This window comes from Larimichthys crocea, chromosome II (assembly GCF_000972845.2).
Source record: "Larimichthys crocea isolate SSNF chromosome II, L_crocea_2.0, whole genome shotgun sequence".
NCBI lineage: Eukaryota > Metazoa > Chordata > Actinopteri > Sciaenidae > Larimichthys > Larimichthys crocea.
In genome coordinates, this window is record NC_040012.1 from 10,129,083 (window position 1) to 10,154,959 (window position 25,877).

At 39.4% G+C, this 25,877-nt stretch overlaps 1 protein-coding gene across 1 annotated transcript in view; it reads right to left on the bottom strand.

Annotated features, from left to right (window-relative positions):
- The window catches only part of b4galt2 (UDP-Gal:betaGlcNAc beta 1,4- galactosyltransferase, polypeptide 2), a 170,206-nt gene that overhangs the window by 22,718 nt on the left and 121,611 nt on the right, over positions 1 to 25,877 (bottom strand). Inside the window, exons 5-6 of the mRNA XM_027288494.1 lie at positions 17,194 to 17,381; positions 11,435 to 11,557 (exon numbers count right to left, since the gene is read on the bottom strand). Coding sequence (XP_027144295.1) covers positions 11,435 to 11,557; positions 17,194 to 17,381 — 311 coding nt within the window. The remainder of the gene's footprint in view (positions 1 to 11,434; positions 11,558 to 17,193; positions 17,382 to 25,877) is intronic.

Consider the following 25,877-nt stretch of genomic DNA (forward strand, 5'->3'; position numbering starts at 1 on the left):
GTTTCATTTGCAGTCTGAGGCAGAGGAGGAGTGTGTGTGTGTGTGTGTGTGCATTAAAGAACACTATTATACCAGATTGGACAGTGGTCTGGACACACACACACACACCTTCACAGACTATGAACCTATTTGATTGGATTAATCAGGAATTTCTCCACCACTCCTCCCCTGTTCCCACCAGTGGAGTTAATTGCAGTGGAGCAATGGAGTGGAGGTGAATGGGGAGCTAAGTCTGATGTCCTGCCTCAGTTCCCTCTTCCTGCAGAAATGAGATGGGAGAAGAAGAAAAGGAGGAGGAGTGGGTGGTGGTGATGATAGTGGTGGTGTGTGGAGGGCTGGAAGACGCAGAGCAGAGAGAAAGTAATAGAAAAGTAAAGGTGTGTGGGTGTGAAGAGGAGACAGAGAAATGATTTTTTATCTCAGCAGGGAGGCTCCTGAGTGCTGCATGAGTGGAATAAACTTTCAAATGGCCTTTTGCCTTTTTCGTACACAAACTGAAAGACTGCACGCTTTTTTTTAAATAGGACTTGTTAAAATGACACTGTTGCTCTTCAATATGACAGAAATAAACTAATTTTAAATCTGAGAAGCTGCCCTTTCTCACAGATATGAAGAGGCTGATAAACTATGATGTCTAAATCTGAAAGCTAATAAAGAAAAATCTATGTAATATCAGAAAAGTACAGATCCCCGAAGGAAGGGAGGGTGAGGAGACCTAATCTTTAGGATTGTAGGATTTACCACATGGATAAAATATTGGTTAATGACGACTTGTTTATTATTTAATTTCTTCATTTTTTGTGCTCATTTTTTACCTTTTCTAGTCAGGTAAAATTTGTGGGGATGATTTTTCCATGCTGTGAAGTTGTTTAATCTTGCTTTAAACTTGTGCTATATCCATACCAAGCGTTAACTGTGAAGCTGTGAAGTGAAACCCATGCAGAAGTGCCAAAAGTTCAAAGTCTTTGAATGGCCACCTGAGGCTGGATGCAAAACAAGCCACTCTTCATAAAGTGAGTATCTTCACAGCATGTTTACAGTCTGGTACAAGACTTAAAGTTATGCATAATTAAGAGTGTGGCTGCTTGGATTGACATGTAGATGCCGTTATAGATGAACCTCAGGTCCATAGATAAACCACGTCTATGTCGATTTTTAGATTAGCTGGAGACAGAAGAGGTAGGACTACCAACCTGTGGGTGACGTCACGCACACGCTATCCATTCTTTACATTTTCAGTGATAAATACAAAAATCTGAATGATTAAAACTGGAAATCCAATTCTTGCTGGCGGGATACAACCAAAATATTTCTTGTTATAATGCCAAGGTTTAGCATCCGAATGCAAAAGTATATCTCCCATCTAGATGTTTTCATCCATGTAGTGTATACTGTATATAATTTCATTTTTTTCCTCTTCTTTTACAAACTCAATCCTAAAAAAAACAACCTCAAATTAATCTGCATCACTTCAATGCCACCGGTGTGAGATGAGTTTTGGTCAGTTTGTGCTCCACTGATTTCTTGCATGTGGATTTCCTGCACCAGCAGCTGCTGACGGTGGCTGTTCTGCCGGACCATACCGTCCGCTCAATGCTTCATTTCTCTCACCCTCCCTCCATCCCCCGGTCCTCCTCCTCCTCCCTCCCCATCCACTCCACTCCACTCCCTGCACTCATTTTCTTCCTGAGCATCTTTGCCCTTTTTTTTTTCTATCCCTCCCTCATCTTCTTTCTATTAGTGCATCCCTCATTATTGTGCCCTCTGATACCATTCAACACAAGTACCAGAGAGAAAGAAAGAGCTGTGTTAAACTACTAGAAAGGTCACATGCAATAAAAGTACACAATTTGAAAACACTGGATAGGTTACATAAAGTACACTTGCAATAGGAATTTAAGGGTCCCACAGAGCCTCGGATCTGTATTTTTATTCTTCAGTAACACGTTGGAGATACAATCTAACTTTAGAAGATACAAAATTAGCAACAAATACATATAGATATGTGTTTTTGTGTGTGTCAAATACAACTGATTTACATTTTAAGAAGATGGAGGGCTTTACAGTCATTATCTAGCTGCATTCCTCCAAAGCCCTCCAAACAGCACACAAGTTTCTTCTGATCTGATGTATTTTGCACACTGGTTATCACAAAGATACAGGCACACAACAACATTCAGATAAAAAAAAAAAAACAATAAAAAGGATGTTGTAGTAATTTAGTCTGCTGGTCACAAAGGCATGCACAGACTTTTTTGTATCTGACTGGGATAGAGAACGTTGAATTTTTGGAGATACTCCTCAGAGGGTGGAGGGTTATTTTGGTGAGGGTGCTGATGTGTGAATAAAAATTCAGGTCAGCATTAATAATAACTTTTGACTTGGTCAGTGGACTTGTGGATTGGTACTCCAAACAGGCACAGACCTGCTGCTGCCTCTGAGCCTTCACACCTAACGCGACGATTTCAAAACGACGATGAAGCAGTGAGAAGCACCATCGTTAAGCTTTGCAGCAGGGATGCCCAGAGTGATCAGCCACTGATTGTTATCGATTGTTAGATAAAGTATGCAATCAGCAGATCAGGATTAACACCTTATAGTCACCAGCTGTGAAAACTGATCAATGGTGCATACTGTATTTATTTACAAGTGGATGTAACCTCTCCAATATGATGACACGACATACAGCAGGCTTCATTCCAGTCAAGATGGCGGTAAAGGAACAAAAACAGGGATTTATATATCTCTTATTGGGCCTAACTTTAGTGGATCATAACATATCAGGTATGTAATTAATCTGCAAACACATTTCAGACCAAGTGTCAAATATCAAGAGTTGATCACTTGTGGCTCCTGACTGGCTGGTAAGGAGGAGTGAGGAGTCAGCAGTTGGTATCAAACAGAGCGGTCAAAAGCCGATTGCTGTATAGATCAATTGATTCCAATGTACATTTCCCCGGCATATTTAGTTTTCAGTAACTGGCTCATCAAGGCGAGGAACAAAGGAGAGGAAGGAGAGCCGGTGACAAGTTTGAGTTTAGCTGAGCTGAGCAATTTAATTAATCTAATGACCCGATGAACAAAACTGTAGTTACAATTCAAGACAGCGTTCATTTGAGTTTCAAGGACTTTGACAACGGTGTACGAGTTAGGATATCACTTTGTTAGAAAAGGAGCAATTATCAAGGTATTTCAGTACTTGATTTTTTAATACCGCTTTACCAGCTGCTATCATAAATAATAAATGATCAGAAATTAATTGAAAAAACGTGATTGGGGCATTCCTACCTTTAAGTTACACGTCTCACAACTCAATTAGTTGATCGTTATCCAGAGTAACCTCTCTTGAAGTTTGTGGGAGATCACACGGGACATTAAAAATATCAACTGATTAATGATGTACGCCATCCATTCATCTGACCTGCCTCACTCTCATCTCAGCTGCACCTTCTGTTCACTGCTGCCGCCCGCCCTCCGTCACCTCGCCTTCACCTTCACATCGATTCTACTCCAATATCAAGGAGGTGCGCACTACTCTGTCATGTTGACTTCTGTTCTGCGACTGTCGTATTGAAAGTATCACATCACAAGGAAAATGTACCGGCTTGCTCTCTGTTTACCCGGGGAGAAGGGGCGGAGGGGGGGATCTGTTTGTTCTGCCTGCCAAAACCTCGAGGATGCTTGTTTTTTATTTTTTCCAGGAAGCACGTTAGAAAGACGAGACTTTAATGGCAGAGATGACTGAATTACCACACTTGCTAGAAAGTGTGTGACAGGCCAGGGTTGGCTGCTTTTTGTACATTAAAACAGATTAAAATGAGTATAAATGTGGTAGAAAATAACAAAAGTTGCTGTAAAATGCTGAATCACTGTTAAATCATCCGAATAACTCAAAAGGGTCAATGCAACCTTTATGCACTGGTGGACGTGACAAAAGGTTCAGACTGTTTAGTCTAAATGTTAGAAGACCTTGGGGGGGTCTCAGTTATTTTAAATATGTTATATTGGAAACTGGTTCTGGCTGGGTTTTGTTGTTTAGCAAAGAAGACATGATACTTAATACACGGCCCACTTTATGACCTTCTTCCTTGGGTATATGTAGGCGAGTGGAGTATTTGTAATCTGGCTGACAATATACTCTATTGTTTGCCACTAGTATAAAGATTCAAATGAATTCAGTGGAGCTGCCTGGATTAAAAAAACAAAGTAAATAAATCTGCCATTATTGTTCATATTAACATGTCATGTTGCTGGAGCTTAATTAATTAATTAACCGCATGTATTTCTATGGATTCATTCAAAGGAAGAATTCAATTTGTAGCAGTAGTAGTGTGACGGAGTTTCCCTCAAATTAATACATGACACAAACATAAATGCCATATTTACATCATGTTTACTGGCACTTGTTTACATCTCGTTGCGTCCTCTTCTTCTGCAGTGCTTGAACGACACGACAAACCAACTCATAGATTCACAGATTCAATCGCATTTTCTTTTGCATATTTTTTTCAAAATCTAGCTCAAATGGAAACAAACTGAATGATAAAAATTGGGATGATAAACCTTTCAGACAGACAATCTTCGATAAAAAGAGGCCGACTCTCATCTCTGCAAACCGTGGGGTCGAGGGTATGCTTGTCTGAGTAAGAAAGTAAGAAAAGTTTGTTCTGATTCAATACCAAGTAACACCACTGCAGATACTGTTTATTATTAAAAGTGGATGATTTTACTCCTAGATGCTAAAAAATGACACTAAAAAACAAGACTATGTAGCATCATTACTCTTGACTCTATCGATCCATCCACCTAGTTTTCAGGGTTACAGTTTAAATAGCGCCTTATGAAGCCCTTTTAAAAGTGCTTCACATCTGATAACGAAATGAAAAGTGAAACAAAAAAGAATAAACAAGAATAAATGATTTTTCATGGCAAACAAGATCATCAATAAAAAAGAAAAAAGTCTAAACATAAGATTTAAAAACACTCAACGCAGTGTTTGCTGACCTGACCTGAGGGTGGTGACTTCCACAATCTGGATGTGTGATTGAATTTATCAAAGACTTGGCATTCTCAGAGGGGGTTAAGCTCAAAATATCCTGACTCAAACACCATTGTCAAGGCTTCACAGAAACACGTGCAGCCCTTGTGCTGCTCTGGCTGCATGTGTACACGATGCTGGCTCAGGCTCTGTTGAAAGCCAAGGGGAAAGGGCAAGGAAGAAAGAGAAGGAGCACTGAAAGAAGAGAGGATGTGTGTGTGTGTGTTGAAGGTTGGTCTACCATGGAAGCCCTGGGGACAGGTACAGTCTTTGCCCAAGGCTACTGATGCATGTTCAGAGAGAAAGAGAGAGAGAGAGGATGGTGAGAAAGAAAACCTCCCTCTTTCTCTCTTTGTAATATCCACCAACTTTTTCAGACAGGGATGGGAGGAGGCAAGCCGCACTGGCAGTTGTGTAAGTGGCATGTGTCCTCTCCGCCACGGGCTCGGGCCACACTGAGCAGCAGGGACAGCTAAGTCCCCTGGGCTGGCATTACACTAGCAGGACCCATTTCAAGCAGAGGCCGTGCCATGGTCTGTGGCATCAAAACCAGCATAAAAAGGGAAATCGCTGGAGGGAGATTGGGAAAAAAAAAAAAAGACGGGGGCAGAGGAGAGGGGAGAAAAGAGTGACGGAGGAGTTCTGAAGGAGAGAGCAATTTAGTCACTTAGTTGATGCTTCTTTTTCAAGCTTTCAAAGAACGAGCAGATGGAGGTTCAAGGACACTTCGACTGGACACCGGGCTGATGGACACCTCGGCTGTTTACACGCTTCAAACCCTGTGAACTCGCTACCTTTTAACAACGGAGGAAGAAAACATGGTGCAGATTTCACGGATGCGACAGGCTCTGATCTATACCGCTGTTCTTTTATCTCGCCAATCCCCGCACCCTCCCTCCTCCTCCTCCTCCTCCTCCTCCTCTAGTCGTTTCACTGAGCCAACTACTCAGAAGACTCCGTCCTCCCTGCTGCACGTTACAACAGCTTTCATTGTTAGAACTATTTTTTGCATCAGATCTCATAAGAATGATGCTTTGAATTTCAAAAAGATATTAATAATAACCTTTTCTCTATTGACTTCTGAAAGGGAAAAATGTGCCTCTACAGAATCAGGCAAAGGGGCATGATTACAGCTCTTGCCTGCGTGCACTGCAGTGTCGCTTTGAGCTAAATGCTGACGTCAGCAATGTGACAATGACAATACTAATGTTCACCAAACATGGTTCGTATACTAGCATTTAATTAACAGTAAAACAAAGAATAGCTGAGGTTAGTAGTGTTGTGATATACCGATAATGACGATTAGAAATAGGAATTTCTCGCAATTTAGGTCCCTCGGTTTCAGAGTGCAGTACCACTTTTGTAAATATGCACAGTTGCATGTGTCTATCTGTTTTGATTATACTACTTATGATCAAAAAGGAGTGAGCCGACAACTTTGCTACCTGCCAAACATTCAGTAAATACAACAACAGAAGCAGACAGCTCTGCATCTCTCTTGTCCGGCTGCTCCTTGCTCGATCACTCCTTTTCTCCTCTTAGCTTCCTGGACCTTCTGCCTTTGTAATTATAGAAGCTGCTGAGCCTGGTTACATTGCCTGCTTGCCCAGCTTCAGTTCTGTTACGACAATGGCTTCGCTCCCTGCCAGCATTTAACCTGCGTCCTAGGCCTGAAAACCTCTTCTTCTTGCCGGTGGTCCAAAACATCTAAGACTCCCCCCAGTGCTCTCAGCTCACAGGCTGGGCAGCGTGGTTAATAATCTTAACTAACAATAGCCAACAGCAGAATAAAAATATGTTATTGTGTTAATAATACACATGATAATATCATTAAAAAATCCAATGCCTCTGAAATCATTTCCGTTTCTTCCTGTTCTCACTTCGTGATTCAAAATCCAACATAGGAAGTGGCGGTAATGCACCTTACTGTGTAAATATATTATATAGAAAGTTACAGATGAATTTGACTGATAGGATTATTTTTATTTTTTTCAAATGTTCTACAGCTATCGTTATCATGAATTCCTTCAGCCATGACAATCGTGTAGTGAAACTCTGATACTATGACAGTCCTGGTCATAAAACAAAGAAAATTTCTAAATGAAAAATCTGATTATCACTAAGGTTATTATAATTCGTCTAAGCAGCATCATGGGTATCTGTCACGTCAATGCATCAGATAATTGTTGAGATATTTTAGTGTGGAACTAAAAAATCCACAAAAAATTCAATTAGAAAATCTCGACAGCCTCGGCTACATTCAACACAACACTGTCTTCTTCCAACAGCTTGTCTGTCCAAGTGTGTTTTCAAGGGCGCTTCCCTTTTGATTGCTCCGTGAAAAGGCTTAAAAAACAAGCGAGCCCTGAAAAGCGAAGGTGGATGGTAGGAGGGGGTGTGAGCCTTAGAGAACAGCAAGGCAAAACTTTCATGCTCGGCTTTAGTCGCCTGTTTCTGCCAATGTTTTTCTTTCATTAATTTATGATGACATCGATCTCGGTTTAAACAACACAGCGAGGAAAAGAGGACAGATTACAATCTCTACAATGTCTACTTTATCCGGTGTGAGATTCATATTCGACTCTCTATTGTACTTCTTTCACATATGAGAGTTGTCAATAAAACTACTAAAAATGGTGCATTAAATCGATCCCTGTTGCCAACTTCCCTTTGTTGTTTACTGCCAGCTTACACATCCAGCTGACACAGAACAACACGAACATCTCATTTGGAGTCGTGTTTCTGGCCACCTGATGAATGTACGATCAATATTTACTGATATTTTAGCTCTTTGTTTGTAGCGTACACCTGACTGAGCTTGTGGGCAGCTTAGGGGTGGTTAGGATTTAGCATTAACACCAGCAGAAACCTTTTGACCACCAAACGCTCACAGCCTGCGGGCTTGTAGCTTTCCTCCTGCAGAAGGTGGCACTTATAGTCGGCTGGGATTTACACTCTTATGGTGGATCCCAACAGTACGGAGCCCCTAAAGGGACATGGTGAAAGAAAAAAAAATGGAAGTGTTTCTCGTGCGCACTAGAAACACTTCCGTTTTTTTTTCTTTCACCATGTCCCTTTAGGGGCTCCGTACTACAGTGACCCAGATTCACACACAAAAAAAAAAAGCATTGAAATGTTCAGACAAACTTCTCAAACAACAAACCCTTTTTTCTCACCACTGTACATCTGTATTCCCAATCTGTTGTGCCCTACCAAACTATGATGTTGGTTGCAAAATAACTTTTTTTGGTGCCCTCAGTTTCTCACAGAGTCTAGCGTAGTTCCACTTTGGTTGGTGATTTTCTGCCTTTAGTCTTGTTGCATAGGGTTTAAAGTAAAACTGTACGGTAGATGTTTTGGTTTTTTTTTAAACAAAATGCAACATGGCCAGCGTCACAGATTTTGAGCTTCAAAGATGTCCATTGTTTTTACTGCCAGTGGTTATGACCAGCAGATGGTGGGCGCTAGCTTTAGTTAGTTTCAGATACTACATTTACACCACATTTAGCATGTGATACATAAAATCTAAATAAAATAACACAGGAAACACACTTCATCTCACCAGAGGACATACATTTTCTATATATGATGGCAATGACCATTTTTTAGATTGTATACAGTGATGAGGACGTCTTGGAAGTATTGTGTTTTGGGGATGTAAGCAGTAGGTGAAATGTTGCTATGGATTCAGTGAGTTATGATGTGGGCAACATCTTTTTTCTTTGTTTATATTTGTTTACATTTTGTCCAAAGGGTAACAGTATATGGAAGTAGTATTTGTGCTGGTAGTAGTAGTAGTAGTAGTTAAATATACGTTATGGGGAGTGCCTTTCCTTATATGATTTTTAAGTGAAAGCACTGAGCAATAATCTAAAAATATGTGCATCACAGTTTGAAAACATCTGATATACAACGAAGAGCTGGCGATGGGAGGTGACACATCCCTGGATGGACTCAATCCAGGAGCATGCAGCACTGTAACGATTATATGGATAGCATCTTAAAACTCTAAACTCTACGCCACCAGATTGTCCCGGTGATATCATTAAAGCTACTGACCCCTGACAATCTTGAGAAATGAAGGGAAATTCAATTAGCCATTATCCTGTAACTGCCACATGTGAACAGAGCGTCCACTGTTCAGCAAAATGTCATTATAGAGTCTCACTTTAAGTACAAAATACTACAAGCTGTGCTGAAAATACCTTAACAGGGTGTATTTTTGTTGCACCTCATCCAAAGAAATATGAAGAATAGTCTGTGTTGTACACACAGTTCTTTGAGACTTACACTTCCTGTTTGTATGGACACTCTGCACTGAGGTTAATTTGAATTGCAGAAGTAAATGCCTGCACAATTTATGCATTATTTTATATCTAATGGGATTTTAATGATATTCCTGCATGTCACTTCACTTTTGAGGACAGCTGAAATAAGAACAGTTCAGTTTTGCAGAAAATATCCCGAGGCAAATCTACAGCCGACTGCAGCTATCATCCAAGAAAAAAAAGTTAGAGGTTTAACTTTATCTGTCATCCTTAGGCTCATAATTACACACACACACACACACACACACACACATGCACACACACTCACTCATAGACAGACAGACAAAAGAACACACAAAATGACTATTCAGTAAAGCACACATAGATCTCCTTTATCGCATCTTGCCAGAAGCTGACAAACAACTGTAATCTCCTGAATTGTGTTGACTGACACAGTCCATTCTAAAAAACACCAATGTTCTAATGCTCTATTTTCAGTTTTCTCATAATGCTATTACACTGAAGGGAGAAAGATAAGCGTGGGAGTGACGGAGGGACACAGACACGGGAAAGAGAAGAGAATAAAAAGCAGAGAGAAAAACAAAGAATAGAGAAGCAATAAAGATGGAGGTCGCATTTTGTCTCTCCTGCTGTGCGAATCTGTGCAGCTGGGATTGTGTTTATAATTACTGTACTCAAGCCCAAATGCAAATGTATCTGCTTATATAACTAAAATAAAGTTTCTTTTGAAGTTAATACAACAGGGCGACTGACAATCCATCCATCCAATTTCTCTAACCGCTTCTCCTCAAGGGTCCCAGGGGCTGAAGCCTATCACAGCTGACATTGTACATTGTACTGTACTCCACCTTAAAGTCCGTGTAAGGGCAATTCTGAGATTTCTTTTAAAGTACATTAAATATGTTGGGAAATAGTTGCTGGAAACACGTGAAAAGACTTTGAACGATATATTACTGTGGAGTTAGACGTTAAAACAGTTTTTCAGTCCAGGATTTTGTGGGCGGTCCTTAAAGGGTGGCTCGATGACACGCTGAGGCTACCCTGAGCATACCCCTGCACCCCTAGCAGAGAGATAGAGATTAATTCATTTCGCTCAGAGTGTGTCAAAGTTAGTCATGTCATTTTCTGAACTCATCAGACATGTTTCAGTCGCTTCAAAATGGCTGCTCGACTGCTCCCACGAGTGGGCGTGGCTTCGACACATTCAGGGGACACGCCCCCACAGTCCTGGAGCTGAGAATACTGCTCATTGTCACCTAATTTTGACACCTAATTTCATAAACCTGTCGATATTTTTAATCATTCAAATTTGGACAAACTCAGAACTCATGTTTATTCTTACTTTACACAGACTTTTATGGTTATTTGAGCAATATGAAGCGAGATATTTCCAGCACGTTGATGCGGCTCACAGAGGTAACATGTAACTGAGCGCTTCTCGGGGGAGTATATGGAAAATGTCAGCTGTGATTAAAGTGCAGTGCAAAGGTAGTTTCATTATTTCAATGCTCAGTAATTTGTTTCATAGTCATATCATTAGTTCACCAGGTAATTAAACAATTATCAGTCCAAACAACCATCCGGGTAGAACATAAATGAAACAAATGGTCCTGTAAGTGGTTCAATGCATTTAAGCAGTCGTAAGTCATTCTTCTGTCTCCCTGTCAAACATAATATTCTTCCTCTGGATTTGATCAGCTCGCTTCCACAGAATTATTATTAGTGAACTTGAAAAAGTCATTAAAAGCTGACTGAAGTGCTTCAAAAGGTTAATTTATTTGCTAATCATTCTCCTTCTGTGAACAATTACAATAAATCACCCACTCCATGAAGAACTGCACTTTCAGTTGAGAGAGTTGATTTCACATTTTACTGGCAGAGGCTGAAATAATGTGCATATTTGTGTCCACATGGGTGTCTGATGTGTGTATCTGCTGTGTAGTTTGTGCCCTGGGAAGGACTTTCTTCCAGATTACTGAACATAACTCTGACACATGCTACAGTATATTACTGTTTTTTTCTTCTGTGTGCTGTTCTCTAGTACAACTTATTTAGCCTAGTTTTATTGTTGAAGAAATCAGAACACGCTACATCTTTGCATTGTTACCTGTTGTAGATGTCGTCGTCCTCCCCTCCCCAGCCCCAGTACTCATTGGGGAAGCCGTTGATCTTCAGAAACTGTTTTTTACTGAGGCCTGACACTCCTCCAAAGTAGCCTGCGTAGGGCAGCCTGCGGGAGAGGAGAGAGGAAGAAATGAGATTGATTAGGGTGGGAGAAACGGCGAGTGTGGGGAGAAGTTATAAGGGTATATAAATGTTATTACAAAATAAATGATAACGGTCAGAACAATCCAAGCACTTTGGTTTGTTTAGCGATCGGCAGCTTTGCTGCGTCTTACAACTCTGTTGTAGCTACAAGCTTCATCTGCTGGAAGGAGGACTGAATTTCAAAATTTGTCACCTCAAGATCCAGTCCAACGTCTTTTATGTATAAACAAAGCTATCGCTTTATGTGATTAATGCTGAAACCAAATCCACATAATCACTTTTAACATCCTAGTTATTCAAATCAGTAACAAACAACAGAAAGGAAGTTTGACTGAAACACCATGGCCTTAGTTGTTTACAGCATTAACGTTAACTTTGACACGGTAAATTTAACAAAAAGTACATTTAACACATCCAGTGCAACCATGACAGAGGCTGAGATTGCCTTGTCCATACTGCTGCATGGATAAGTCCTTCCAGGTCTGTGTACACACAGTAAGACGAGAACATTTTCTCACCCACACTTCGTGACATGATATCAAATAAACATGGTAACGCACTCAGGTTATAGTTAATAATAATTACTTGTTCCAATTTCTCAGGGGAAGATGTAAGCCTCTGGAAAGCAGAGACTGTGACTATCGTTCATCTGTGACTGTCTGTGAATCACAAACAGCACATGATGTGATGCATTAGGAGGACTTTTTATATAGGTTTTTACAAGGATGACAGAATTTACATGTGAATAACATCCTGAAGTGTTTTAGGCGATCAGATCTTTTCAAATGTGTCTTGTCCTGGATGCGTTTCTAAGTGGATCATTTATGGTTGCCTTTTTCTATGAAGTAGATAATGTATATCCATATATAATCCACTCAAGACACGTGAAATGGTGTCTCTGCATACTGTGACCCCCTGGTGTTTATAAGCAGCTCAACGAACATCATTCCTTATAAGCTTGAAAGTTACCTCGTTAGCTCGAATGTCAAGTAGAAAGTTTCCTGTGTGTGTGCAGCATCGGTCGTTTACAAAAGGAAATGTCAGATAATGCTAAATTTAATTTCAGAAGTGCCCCGACATGAATCCTGTGACCTTGAATGATGAATTAAACAACATGACGACAGCTTAGAGGAGAATAAATGAGGGAAATAGAAGATGAGGACAGAGAGGACGAGAATAAAGAGAAACAGCAAAAATAAAAATCTAAATTAAAATGAGTGTAAGAGAAAGACAGAAGGCTAGAAAAAAAAAGATGACATAATGGAGGAGGGTCAGTGCCATGTTCATGAAAGTACCAGCCACTTATACAGTGTGTGTGTGTGTGTGTGTGTGTGTGTGTGTGTGTAGAGACTGGACAAAACTGGGCGGACAGGCGTTTTATATTTTCCCTTAAAAGTCGTGAAGCTAGTAGAGCGGGACGGACGTCAGCTGCAAGTGTCATGACAGCCGCCTGAAGTCTAACCAGAGGGTGATGCATGTGTGTGTGTGTGTGTGTGTGTCTGTGTGTGTGTGTACATGTGTGTATATTCCGTACAGTAAGTGTTGTCAAAAGTACGACAGCTCACTGTTGAAAGATGACAAGCAGAAACTAATGAGACCGTATGTTTCTGCACAAGTTCTCCCAGCAACAAAATGGTGAGGAGTGTGTGTGTGTGTGTGTGTGTGTGTGATAGAGTGAGCTTCAAACGGACACATGCGACGGATGAGGAAGAAGAACAAGATAGAAATCGAGACTGCAAACTGTTTTTGATATTTTTATTACTAAGTCTCGCTCGAAGGACGATAAACAGAACTTTAGTAATTTCTTCAACAGCTGTGACTCTATAAACAAAATATCTGTTTGATTATTTCATCGGAAAATTGTGATCATCATCAATCATCATCGAATCTAACTCTCAAACACGACTGAGATACAGTGTAGGCTCGACTATGATGAATATTTGGCATTATTGCTCTGTCAACGTAGGGATGAAAAGCACTTAGCACCATCCTCCTTCAGTTTTAATATCTCCTCTCTCACATTCTCATTATGTGTTTACAGCCAGTAATAACTTGGAAGATAAACAAACCTGTGGCAGTTGATTGAGTGACATTAATTGGACAATTTCAAGTCATTTCATTCTGCGGGGACAATTTTAAAAACAATATATCAGGCACCGCTGGACAGATGAAGCTGATCATTGCCTTAAATCTTCAACCTAACGTCCAAAACTTGTCACTCACGTTTGACAAATGAAGATTCTGTAATTAAAGGTCGAAACTCCTCTAAGATTATGACATTAAAGGCCCTTACAATCAACTAGCTTCTCTCTGTGAGTGTCAGGGTCCAACATGAACACAAACTTTTATGCCAAAGTTGGAACAGTTTAGTTTTTCCACATGACAGATTTCTTGTGTTTTTGTTTTTTTGTTCGAAGTGGGTGTGGCTTTGTTTAAAGACCAGTGATGTCACAGACTTTCATACACTAATCAAAATTTAGAACATTTTTAATCAAAATCTGATGTTAGTTTTGGGATTTTTTCCATGTTACATTGCCCGCTTGCCCAGCTCCAGTTCTGGCATGACACCAACACTCCATGTCAGCATTCCCCCATGCCCCGGACTGAAAACCTCCTCCTTGTTAAATATAAATATAATTTATATCATGGCTACTACTCATAATACTATTTATTACATGGTCACCTAAATTGCAATATTTTCATACCGTGGTCACTTTTTATATCATATCACTTTACCTTAAGTACTTTTTTGCTTTTGTTTGTTTTTGTTTATTGTGTAGTTTATAAGATACTTCTGTCTGTTTGTGGAGTTGTTGCCATTTTCTTTCTACTTTAATTTCTGTAGTGTGTACTACACTTTTTTTTTGCTGCTGTGATAAATAAATTTCCCCACTGTGGGATGAATAAAGTATAATTGAATCTAAGTTACTTAGGATCGTGCTTTTCACAAGTGATTATACCCAGAGCACAAAGTTTCATAGTGAAAGAATAGTCGCAAACGGCGCATAGTGGAAATGACAGAGACACCATTCAAACGATTCAGATCTGTGATTTTATGAAAGAAGTTAGACAATGTTGCTTTAATAATGTAGAACGTTTTAGACATAAACAATGATTGTTCTTTATTTAATAATGGATATCTAAAGTTACAGTAAAATACTGAACATTTAATGTCTATCCTTAAACAGAGTTCATGTTGACCCATGTAACTTCTTGAAAAGTGTGCCAACGTTGCCAGGTCATGACATAGCCTGAATGTGCTCTGTGCTCTTTGTAAATGTTCAAATGAGCTGTAGCGCGCATATACTGTGCTTACCCAGGGAGCAAGCACTTAAACATCCAACAAAATTCTGCACGATGGTATTATAATTCAATACACTGCATAAGGTCCTTTGAGAGACTATAATTTGTGGACTGTTTTGGAAAGCGGCGTGTTGTGAAATGGACTTCAAGGTGACCCTTTCTGCTCGGAGAGCTGTTAGGTGTTGTGAGGTGCTATGGTAATGGAATAGCACTTAATGTGACCTGACTTTCGCTGGCAATGTTTTCACCATTTATCATTAAAAAAAAAACAAAACAAAACAAAAAAAACAAACAGAAAAAACTCCCAGCACTTTACATTCGAGAGCAGCTAAGGTTGTCTTTCTACAAATGACTCAGCTAAAATACAAAATGTACTCTCTGCCCTAAGTAGGGGAGGGGATTTAGTGTAAATTAAATTTGATTTCATTAGCTGTTTGTTTGTTTCTTGCTTGCTGATGTAATTTATTTCAGAAGCGTCCTTAATGCTAAAACTAGAAGGACTGAAACTAAAAAAAGTTGTGGGGACTCAAACAACTTTGACATTGGGAACCAATTTTCTCCAATGATATGATTTCTATATCAGCAATTAACCAAAATCAACCCTAAAACAACCAGGCTTCACTTTTAGCCCCTTTTCTTCTCATTTCCTAGAGGCCGACAAAACTCTGGTGAAACTGTTTAGTCGTTACTGATTCACTGCTAATAAGAAATGTTAAACTACAACCCTGCTTACCACCTGGTGTAGTGTTTGTTGCCAGATAGCATTAGCTTATTGAGCACTATATCAGGGACCTGCTGGGGCCCCTGAGGGTCTAGAGTTGGATAACTCTTGTAAACTGACAGCTCTTGGATGGGTAGGTCACATTCACTGGCCATGTTTAGGCCATTAATCAATACTTGTAGTGCTTTTAGATAATTAAGGGCAGGTGTGGAGTCATTATGTTAAAAGACACAGCTAAAACAGGGCCCGGCCATTCAGTGTAGGCGGTAAACTGTTGAGCTCTTCTTTGCCACAATGCATGTGTGAGAATAACCCTGAAAATAGCAGGAATCTTCCTTTAAACTGGCATCCATCGTACAATCAGCCTCTAGGTAGGATGTACCTCTCATATAAAAGGTTTCTGTCTTTCAGTATATTTCCTAGATCAGGTTTTCCTCCCTCAAAGTAACCCAAGGTTCATGGTGCTGGTTATTATAAGAAAGTTTTTCCAGTTTCACTATTTATTTTCTTCTTTTGTGTCTGTAAAGTCTGTTGAGATTTCTTGGTGATAAAGGAGCCTCCACAAACACGGATGACTGCTGATCCCAGTGCACATAAAGCTAAGAATAATGTAGCAAACAGACTAGTCAATATATATTTCTCTATTTTATGTGTATTGGGATGCAACTAACAATTATTTTTCTGCTTATTTTTCATTGTTTGGTCTATACAATGTCAGAAAATGGTGAAAATGCCCATAAGGCGTAATGAATTTTAAGGACATGTCATCAATTTGTTTGTGTTGTTTGACCAGTAAACCAAATTTAAAGATATATTTAGTGTTGTCACCTTTTTTTTTCTCACCTATGTCAAAGAAAAGGAGGAAATCTGTCAACAACTGAGAAGCCTGAATTAAAAAATATCACATTTTTGTTATAAAAATAATTGAACTAAATAATTCCAGATTACATTTCTGTCAACTCAGTTTGTGTATGTTTTTTAGTTTCACTCCATGTTCATGCTTGTGATGATTGATATAAGTTTTTCTGATTCAGATATAAAATATGGAAAACACACCACACATGATGCCTTGTGCTACAGATACAGTAGCTGCTCAGCAACTCCAGTACTCAAACGCACTCGCTGTACTCTTGGCTTGAGTTATGCTTTGTGTAAGTTTGTGTCATGTGCTTTTGTTAGGCCTAAAGAAGTATACCCAAATAAAAAAAATAAAAATAAAAATTGACAGCAGTGAACTGTGGTGTTTTTTCATGTTAATTTAGGCTTCAGACAAAGATTTGAAAGTATAATGAGATTTAGTCAAATTAAACACTGTGAATTGTCTGTCAGAACAAAGACTGTAGGCCATCTCATTCCTTTTGTTAGGCAGTCAATAGCATATTTAAATTCTACATATTTACATTTTATAAAAGAGATGAGCTCAAACTAAACTTGAGAAATGAGTCTTTTGCAAACACAATACACCATATTGTATTCAAATAGGCTGAACTCAAGTCGAGACTTATAAAAGGTGAACGCAAGCAGAAGTATGCTCCCTCTAAAATCACTCTGCAATTTGAAATGTATCCGCTCACCTGAAACCAAATTTGTCCATGGCGATGGCAAAGTGTCTCGGCTGGTCGTAGCAGTGGTAGAGGTTGCGGTCGTCCATTGGGATCAGGTCCACATCGCTAAAGATGAAGCAGTCGTACTCTGCGTCCTTCAAAGCCTCCGTGTAGCCGACATTCAACAACTTGGCACGGTTGAAAGTGTCCTCACCCAACTGCAAGAAAACACACAGGAGGGATCATTGTTTCACTGTTTAGATATACAGATGAGGAGAACTATGTTATCTTGTTGAAAGGCTCTGTGCGAAGAAAGAACAAGCAGTCGTCTGGGACACAAATCAAAATGTGTGATATTAATAACATGTTTAATTAACTAGATGACAGATACCATAACTCCCTGTCTGTAATGTAAAACGTGCCCTCAAATTGTGATTGTAAGGTTGAAAGTAGACTCAAATAAGACTTAAAGAGTGCACTTAACAGGTATTCAGTGAGAAGGAGAGAGTGGATAATGCCAAAATATATAAAACATGTTATATTCTTTATATTTCAACACTGTAAAATGCAAATCAAAGTGGGTTAGAGTGACGTGTGGAAGGCAACTGCAATTATGAATTGGGCTTTTACATGTTTATGTATGTTAAAAACATCCAGATGCTGCTGCAGGCACTGATACCATAAACAAAGAGAAAATGAGTCAGACTAAGCCAAATGAGGTCGGGCTCGCATCAAAGATGTTTTTTTTTTTCCTGTATTAATCCACTATGAACTGACGTGTTTATTGACCCCAAGAAAAGATCAGTTGCCTGAAACCGTGAAACGGATCTGCTGCTTCAGTTTAACACCTTAAAGACAAATTCCAGATTTTTTGTTATTTATCTCTTGCAGCTAGCAGAAAAAAACAACAACTAATGCACATGGCTAGTTCCTGTATTTTTTATTTATTTATTTTTACTCAGACACAAGCATTTGAATTTTTTTGAGTTTTAGAAGCTGCAGCTTGCCCAGATATTTTTCAGCAGTTTCTCCAAATCTCTATAACAAAAGGGGACAACTGCACAGTCAAAATGGCCAATTATATCAGGACCTGTTATGGGATTTTTTTAAAGAATAACCCATGAATAAGAAAGACTGGATTCAAAGTATCAAAGTTTAAGTTGGATTTATCATTCTTGTACAAGAAGGAGCGTTTAACAGTGCAACACACAAAAGGGGTTACAGAGAAAAGGCTCCCTGAGGAGCTCTAACATTTGGTTCTTATAATTTTTTTTAAGAATGGGCTGTCTCGGACACCTCCCCACTGATACAGATAATATCATAACGTCCTTTTTTGGTTTTCTCCTCAGTAATGAGCATTATGATTCATATTCAAATGGTACTCCTCTAGCCTGTCTCTCTTGTCCTTGTACTGTTGATTTATAATTATCTCTCCCTGCCAGCCTCAGTAAAACACAGGCCAAATAAGGGAAGTGCGTGAGACATGCAAAAAACAGGATACACACACAGACTATATGAATTTCAACACCTGAACCCCTAGTATGATCCTAATTTTCATAACAGGACCCAATTGAATTTTAACTATTTATCTGTTGACCTCTGATGTTATATATTTTTTTAAAAAGTGATAAATGTTATTACTGCAGAGTGTGGGTAGCTTGCTGGCTGGTGAACCTGTTGTCGATAGCACAAAATAGCTAATTAATGGTCTGTATGTTTATCTTTGGTGATGTTTTGGTGACCAATGACAAGATTTATTTAACTTAACCTGCTCAGAAAGATTCTGAATACACCTGAATTGAAGCTAAAGTTATGATCCATACGGTAGTTAGTAAGTGCAAGTAAGAGGCTCCACTTTTGCCAATTTAATTGTCTCTTATCAGGATGAAACACTTTAATGTACACTCATTAACACATATCTCCACCTGACCACATCGGAAATCTGATTGCCGTTTGTCTTGGTTTCCCTGGGCTACACGCAAATATAGGTTGGTCCTACTCAAGTCCAGAAGTTGGTGGTAAATCACCTGAAGCTGTTGTACTGTACTACTATCACACACTTTAGCAAATAGTTACAACAATTTACAGTTTGGATAGCTGACAACATAAACTAACACAACCCCTCACCCATCCTCACCGATCAATGCTCTGATCCACAAAAACACTTCCAGGCAGGTTGAATGACGACTAATCAGTGTCATTTTAGTGTAACTTCAGCTGCCATTGTCACTTTATTTTATGATATCTGATAGATAGAATGAAATAGACGACATGTAAACTGTTTCACCACAGCCACAATTGTTTTAACAGGTGGAGAAATACCATAATTTTCCTTGAACACAGCCAAACATGGTGAAGACTCAGTTTTAGAGCATCACTCAACATCACTGTTAAGTGTCTGTGCTGGTCTGTATTTATCTCTACATACAGCATGAACTGATGTGTGTATTGACCCCAAGAGAGGCGGCTGTGTTCAACACTTTGGCTAAGATAAATGTATTCTTGCCAAGCGGCATAGCGGTGTAAGATAGTCGAGGTTAATATATGTGACAGTTATAAATTCAATAATGTACAAGAAACTGTATGTCTCTTTCTGCAAAGCCCAGCTTGGCTTGGTAAAATCCAAGTTCTTGTCAAGCTGCAAGGAGGTCAGCGAGCAAGAAGTGAAGCTACTGTGCAACTTGACACTCGTTGGCAGACACTTTTCTGACGCACGCTGACAGTCCGTCCTCTTCCAACATTTTCTAAATTTATTCTACTTTTCGTGACAAGTGCAGTGAAAAAGCCCAAGAAGAGAAGAGACAGAGATGTGCCGTCCAGGAGGGAGATAAAAATCCAAACCGTTTGTACTGTCAGTACACATTAATCGACGGGTAAACAAGACGATTTCCCCTAAAGAAACGCTGTTATTCACTTACTGTACGACTCCTCCATTCATTCAAGTATAAATGGCCTCATGTCCTTGAGCAAGCGCAAGTACAATCTTTATCGCATCAACTGAAGCCAAACCTGGATGAGAGACTCTGCCCAGAGTGTGAAAAAGCTGCAGAGTATTTAAAAAGACTGAAAGAGTAAACAGATGGTAGAATGGTGAAACCTTCACATCAGTCAATCGAGTATCTGGAATAATAATCTGTGTCAGGTTTTGGGAAAATTTCACCGTTTTCTTAAAACCATTCATGAGTTGCTCCCAATACATCAGTGGTTGTAAAGTGAAGCCAATGTGGAAGTGCCAAAAAAAACTGCAGTTCCTCAAACGTTCACTTAAGGCACGCTCCAGAAGAGAGTCAGTCTTCGTAAGTCCCCATTTTAAAATGTCAGAGCAGATTTTGGTCTCTATAGCTAATTTCCCCGTTCATGACAACTGTACTGAGGGTGAATTTGTTTAAACTCATGTGTTCAAATGATATTACGGCTTAAATTATGCAGAATAAACAGCGTGGATGCTTTGAATTGACGGGTGGGTGCTGTTACAGATGGCTCGTTTGAACACCTAGGTGTTATTCTGCCCACCTCAGGTCCGCTGATAATCTTCGTCTTTGCTGACTTTTAGATAAGCCGGGAAGCGGAAGAGGCGTGACATGCCAACAGAAATTCTGAGGCTCTTCAGAAACCTACGTGACTTCACGCATACGCCGTCCATTATTTATACTGTCACTGATTGTTACATAAATAAAAAGTTATTCTCCCTCGCATACCATTACAGTACAGCGAGCTACAAATAATTGTACTGTATTTACACTGTAAAATGAGCTTTTTGAGTTATCATGACTGTAATATACTTTCATGCAAATCTGTCTTGTGTAATACTGTTAAGCCTGTATGCAAAATCTCTATGTGAATGTGAGGGGCCCTGTATGACAAGATTACATTTGTATATGTAAATGAGAATGGGTCCCTGTGTGAAGCTTCATCCCTCATATCATAAAAAAAAAAAAAAAAAAGACTTCCCAGTTGGATGAATGTCTCAGTATCTTCAGCATGTAGCAGAGCAATGAACCACTGTTACAAATATGCTGCAGTCACATATTTCCTTGGCCATTAGGGAAAACCACCCACTTTTGACAGGACAGAAAACCTCTGAGATGATTAATGCATGTGCTGCTTGTCCTTACTTCTGTTCAGGATACACTTAAGTTTTTTTGTTTGTTTGCAGGTACACTTGTTTCCATACTGGTGCATTATCTGTATGGACCAAGCGTGAATCAAGTACAATGCGTAATCCCCTTGGTAAGCCCACTAATACCTGAGATTTCAGAGCATAATCCCCCGTGCAGGTAACAAAAAAGTCTATTGTCACAAATCCACCGGGGCTCCGAATATCAGCTAAAGTGGTCTTCTGTCTGTTTCTGAACAACAGATGGATCAGTAGGTTGGAACAACATAAGAGCGGAGGAGAGAAAAATATGACAGATTTCAGCCCAGTAATGAAAAGAAAAGATCATCGGCTGATATTTCAGAACAAAACAACCTGTGGTATTTTACATAAATACAAAAATATTGAATGATTCCTGGGTCCTGGAACAAAATATATGCTGCAAATAAATAGATGAGTGTTGGTGTGAAACTAAAATACTCTACTCTTTTAAAGTAATACTATAGTACTGTAAGTACAACTAAACCTTTGCACAAGAAGGCCTCAGTTTAGGTACAATATGTAAGATCTGGATGGATCTATTTACAGAATAATCACATCTTCCTAGGACCCCCCACCAGCAACTCTCTGCTTGAAGATCTGATTTTAGCACATTGTTTTATTGTAACATTTCTTACTGTCTCTTCTTCTTCTTCTTATTATTATTATTAATATTATCTTTTTTTATTTTGTATTATTTTAAGCTGTTATCTTGTTTTATTTTGTATTATTTTAAGCTGTTTCAACAAGTTTCCCAAAATGACATATGTTTAGGTTTGATTGACAAAGCTGTATTTTAATTAAAGCCTGGTCTTTACCTAAATAATGTTTTTGTGGCTAAACCGAACCAACAATCAGTTTTGTTTTCACATCAGAAAACTTCAGATCAGGACGTTTAATGCGGAGGACTTGTACAGTATTGTAATATCACCTATAAGTAAAAAATGTTGTAATATGATGCTGTGTTGTTTTTTTTGTGCTGCAAGCTGCAATCATATGCAGATTCACATATTCTTAAACATATATGCATTTGTTTGCGTGTTCGAGAGACAGAATGAGAAATCTTCTCCCTGCAGAAGAGCCAATATATCTAAACCAAGCGTTCTTTTTGTGCTCCTAACCTCATTAAGCATTATTGCGGTCACTGTATATTATTTTAATAAGACTTGTGTGTGCGTGTGTGTGTGTGTGTGTGCGTGAACCTCCCTGCATCTCAGCTTTATGGCACTCTACATCTTTCCTAATCACTTCCTGCCATAAGTGAGTTCACATCACTTGCAGGATGTGAGGTAAACTGACACCCATTATATCGGACAGGCCATTTAAGTAGAGGCAATGGGATTAATAGATGCAGTGGCCTGCAGGCTTGTGTGTTGGTGTGTGGGTGGGTGTTCTTATTTTTGATGTATTATTCAGATTTTTGTCTGAACACTATACTCTGCTTGTAAGGTGTTGTATTTTTGTTGTATTTTAAACCTAAATCTATGAAATGCAACACAACACAACACATTCCTATCTCACAATCTAACCTGGCAAGAAGCCATATAGAAGAGGATGGTGCATTCTTGCTCTGTATTCAGACCAGTCCGTCTCCCACTACTCCTTTGTTGAATTTTTTCAATGCTGGTTATTTTATTTTGTTGACGCAGTGTTTTCCGTGGACTGCTGTCGGCTGCATTTTGCATTTTTTCCCTCCCTCTCCTGTTGTTTCCTGACTAAAATCCATCCCCAGTTTTTTTTTCACCCACAATACACTAGAAAGAACTGCTCAAACACAATTTGCCTATAGAGGCCCAGAGGGGACAGTAACACTGTTGAGAATATTTGACAAATCAACAAATTACATGTTGACAGGGTGAAATGCAGAAAGGGGGCTCCAATTTAGCAGAGGGTGCCTGTCGGCTCCTCATTTGCAATTTCACAGACGTCTTTTAACTTTCAAGGACATTTCTGCTCCATTAATTTTTGATCAGGCTGTATATATAATACAGCGTGCATATGCATGTGAATATGTGGTCTCAGCGTTGTATAAATTAGTTTACTGACAAGTCTGACAAGTACGTGTGTGTCACAACTTCTTTGAGTTGGACCTCTGCCACTTTAAGCTCAAAGACATTTGGAGAAAATATCACAAAATGTGGATAATGAGATCCTGAGACAGACATGTTTTGAAAACATCCGTCACCTACGCCCTTAGTTCAGTGTACTGCACAGACCCTTAGTTTGTCTCTGAAACAAAATAATTCTACAGAAAAATCTGCTTTAATATCAGTGTTGGCTGGAGCTGCTTGAATTTAGACAATAGTTTCCAAACTGCAGACTTTTATAAGTTTACTGTGTAGTCTCTAACTGCATTAAATATTCCAGTGCAGTCCAGTGTCTCCCCCTTCTGGTAGTGAGAATAACTCCACAAACAAACAACATCAGAGGGCGATGATGGACTTCATCATTGTGTGAACTTGTTTAGCTAGTAAGTGAATGAAACATATAACAGATGTTAGTTTATGTGCACAGGTCTCACTCTGAAGCTTTAAATTATAAAAAGATATAATTAGCTGATATATTTTTACATTTGATGAAATGACTTTCTTTAGGCGAATATACTTGTCCAATGTGATTTACAATAAGTGCATTCATGATCAAAATAAGTTCTCGCCTATAATCTTAAACCTGCAATATGTTTTTTGGCCACTTGGGGGCAGGGTAACAGTTTGTAATCACAACACTGACATATTATCAACTCAGTTTATATGATGAAAGTGCTAGCAAACAGTTGCCTATTTATACATTCAGCAGACATACACCATTATAATTTATTTGGAGTCAGGCTTCTGGCAGTTTCAGGAATATTAATCTAATGTTCACTCTTCTTTACGTTTTGTTTTGGTCTCCACCAACTCCTGAGGGAAATACAGCTGCCTCTTTAACTGCTAAATGTTCCATTATGCAACACTGCCGTTTGGTGCTGGGCATGTGGCATACAATGGGATTATCAGAGCTTTTTGGAAACATGCTGCAAGCTGTGAGAAAATGTGGGTTTGCCACCAAGGGTGACACATTTTACCTCATAAATCTGACCCACTGTTAACGTTGAAATATTGATTAAAGGGGCTTTAAAAATAAGCACGTCTAGACAGACAAGATTACAAAGTTTGGCACCGACACAGATGACCAATACCCAATACATTGCGGGCGGTAGATAACTGGGATTAAGTGCAGGAAGCAGCTAGGAAAAGAGATCTTTGACTGGAAAACCACTGGGGTGAATCACTGGCTGCCTTGGAAAATCCAGGTGGGATAATTAAGTGGAGAGCACTCATCATCAGCCATCAAGGTGTCCAGTTGCTCCACTGCAGCGACTCAGTGACTGACAACAGGAAACCGTGGCTGTAACACTCCCTGTTGTGGTTGTTGGCAGCTCCCGATAATGTGTTCAACAGTGTGTGTGAGGTAGGGCACAGATGAAAGAAATGTGGGATTTGGAAATGAGATCTGGACCATCTGGAGCTGGTTATCAACTTCAGTGAAATCGATAATTAACCACCTCAACAAGCCTGAAGATATAACTGTAAAAACAACAACTGCCTTCAGATTTTCACAGCTCTTCTGAAATATTCATGACACCGATATCTCAGCTGTCTTAAAGGCTCTATGCACTCGTGAAACTTTTTTTTAAAAAGGTTTCCTGAGTGTTAGAAATCCCCGTGCACCCGTCGAATGTGATGGAAAGTGCAAGTCACTTTCACAGCAAAGGAAAGATGTGTAAATTGTGGTGATAGTGTCTGGAGAACTTGTTGCTCACTTACACTCAGGGAAATAGAGGCATAAATCTGGAATATTTCCTTTCAACAATCTCAGTGCTATTTCAACGAAGCAGGGGACGCACCAGATAGGATAGAAACAAAATGAGACTGACGTAATTTAGAAAACATTTCATGCGACAATCATTGCTGAGAATCGAACATGCTATGTTTGTGAAGATTGTCCAGGTCATGGTAGATCTACAAGTCAAGTGGCGCTGGTCTTGCCAGAAGATGTTTTGTCACAAAAGGCTCCTTCAGTCATTTAGCTGCAGAATTATTTACACCTCGAGAGTTGTTGGTCACGAAGCATCCAGAGGGCTTCTGAATGAGAGGCGACACTTCAAGTGCAGCATGCTATTTTTATATATGAAAAGAAAGAAATGTTTCAAAGGACACATGGCATGTAAAGTTCTTGGTTTTTAGCCTTGTTTGAAAGAGCAAAGGAACTTGGTGGAAGGTAACATTAATCCTCAACGCCCAACCACACTAAAACTACTGAAGCTTGGGTGTTGGAGCACTTTTCACTCTTAGGTTGTGTTCAAACCAAATCAGGTGTTGCATGAACCGCTACAGGGTTGTGCGGCAGCGTGGGGGTGCCCTTATTTGTGATAAACATAAGTGCTATTAAACAATCAGAAATTTTTTTTATTTCTCTGAATCACCAGGGTTAATTCTTGCCAACTGAGCTCCCTCGCTCCCATTCACTGTCTAAGTCACTCGACCACTACTGTGCGTACGTCTCTCTCTCAAACAAATGGACACAAACCAAAGGAAGC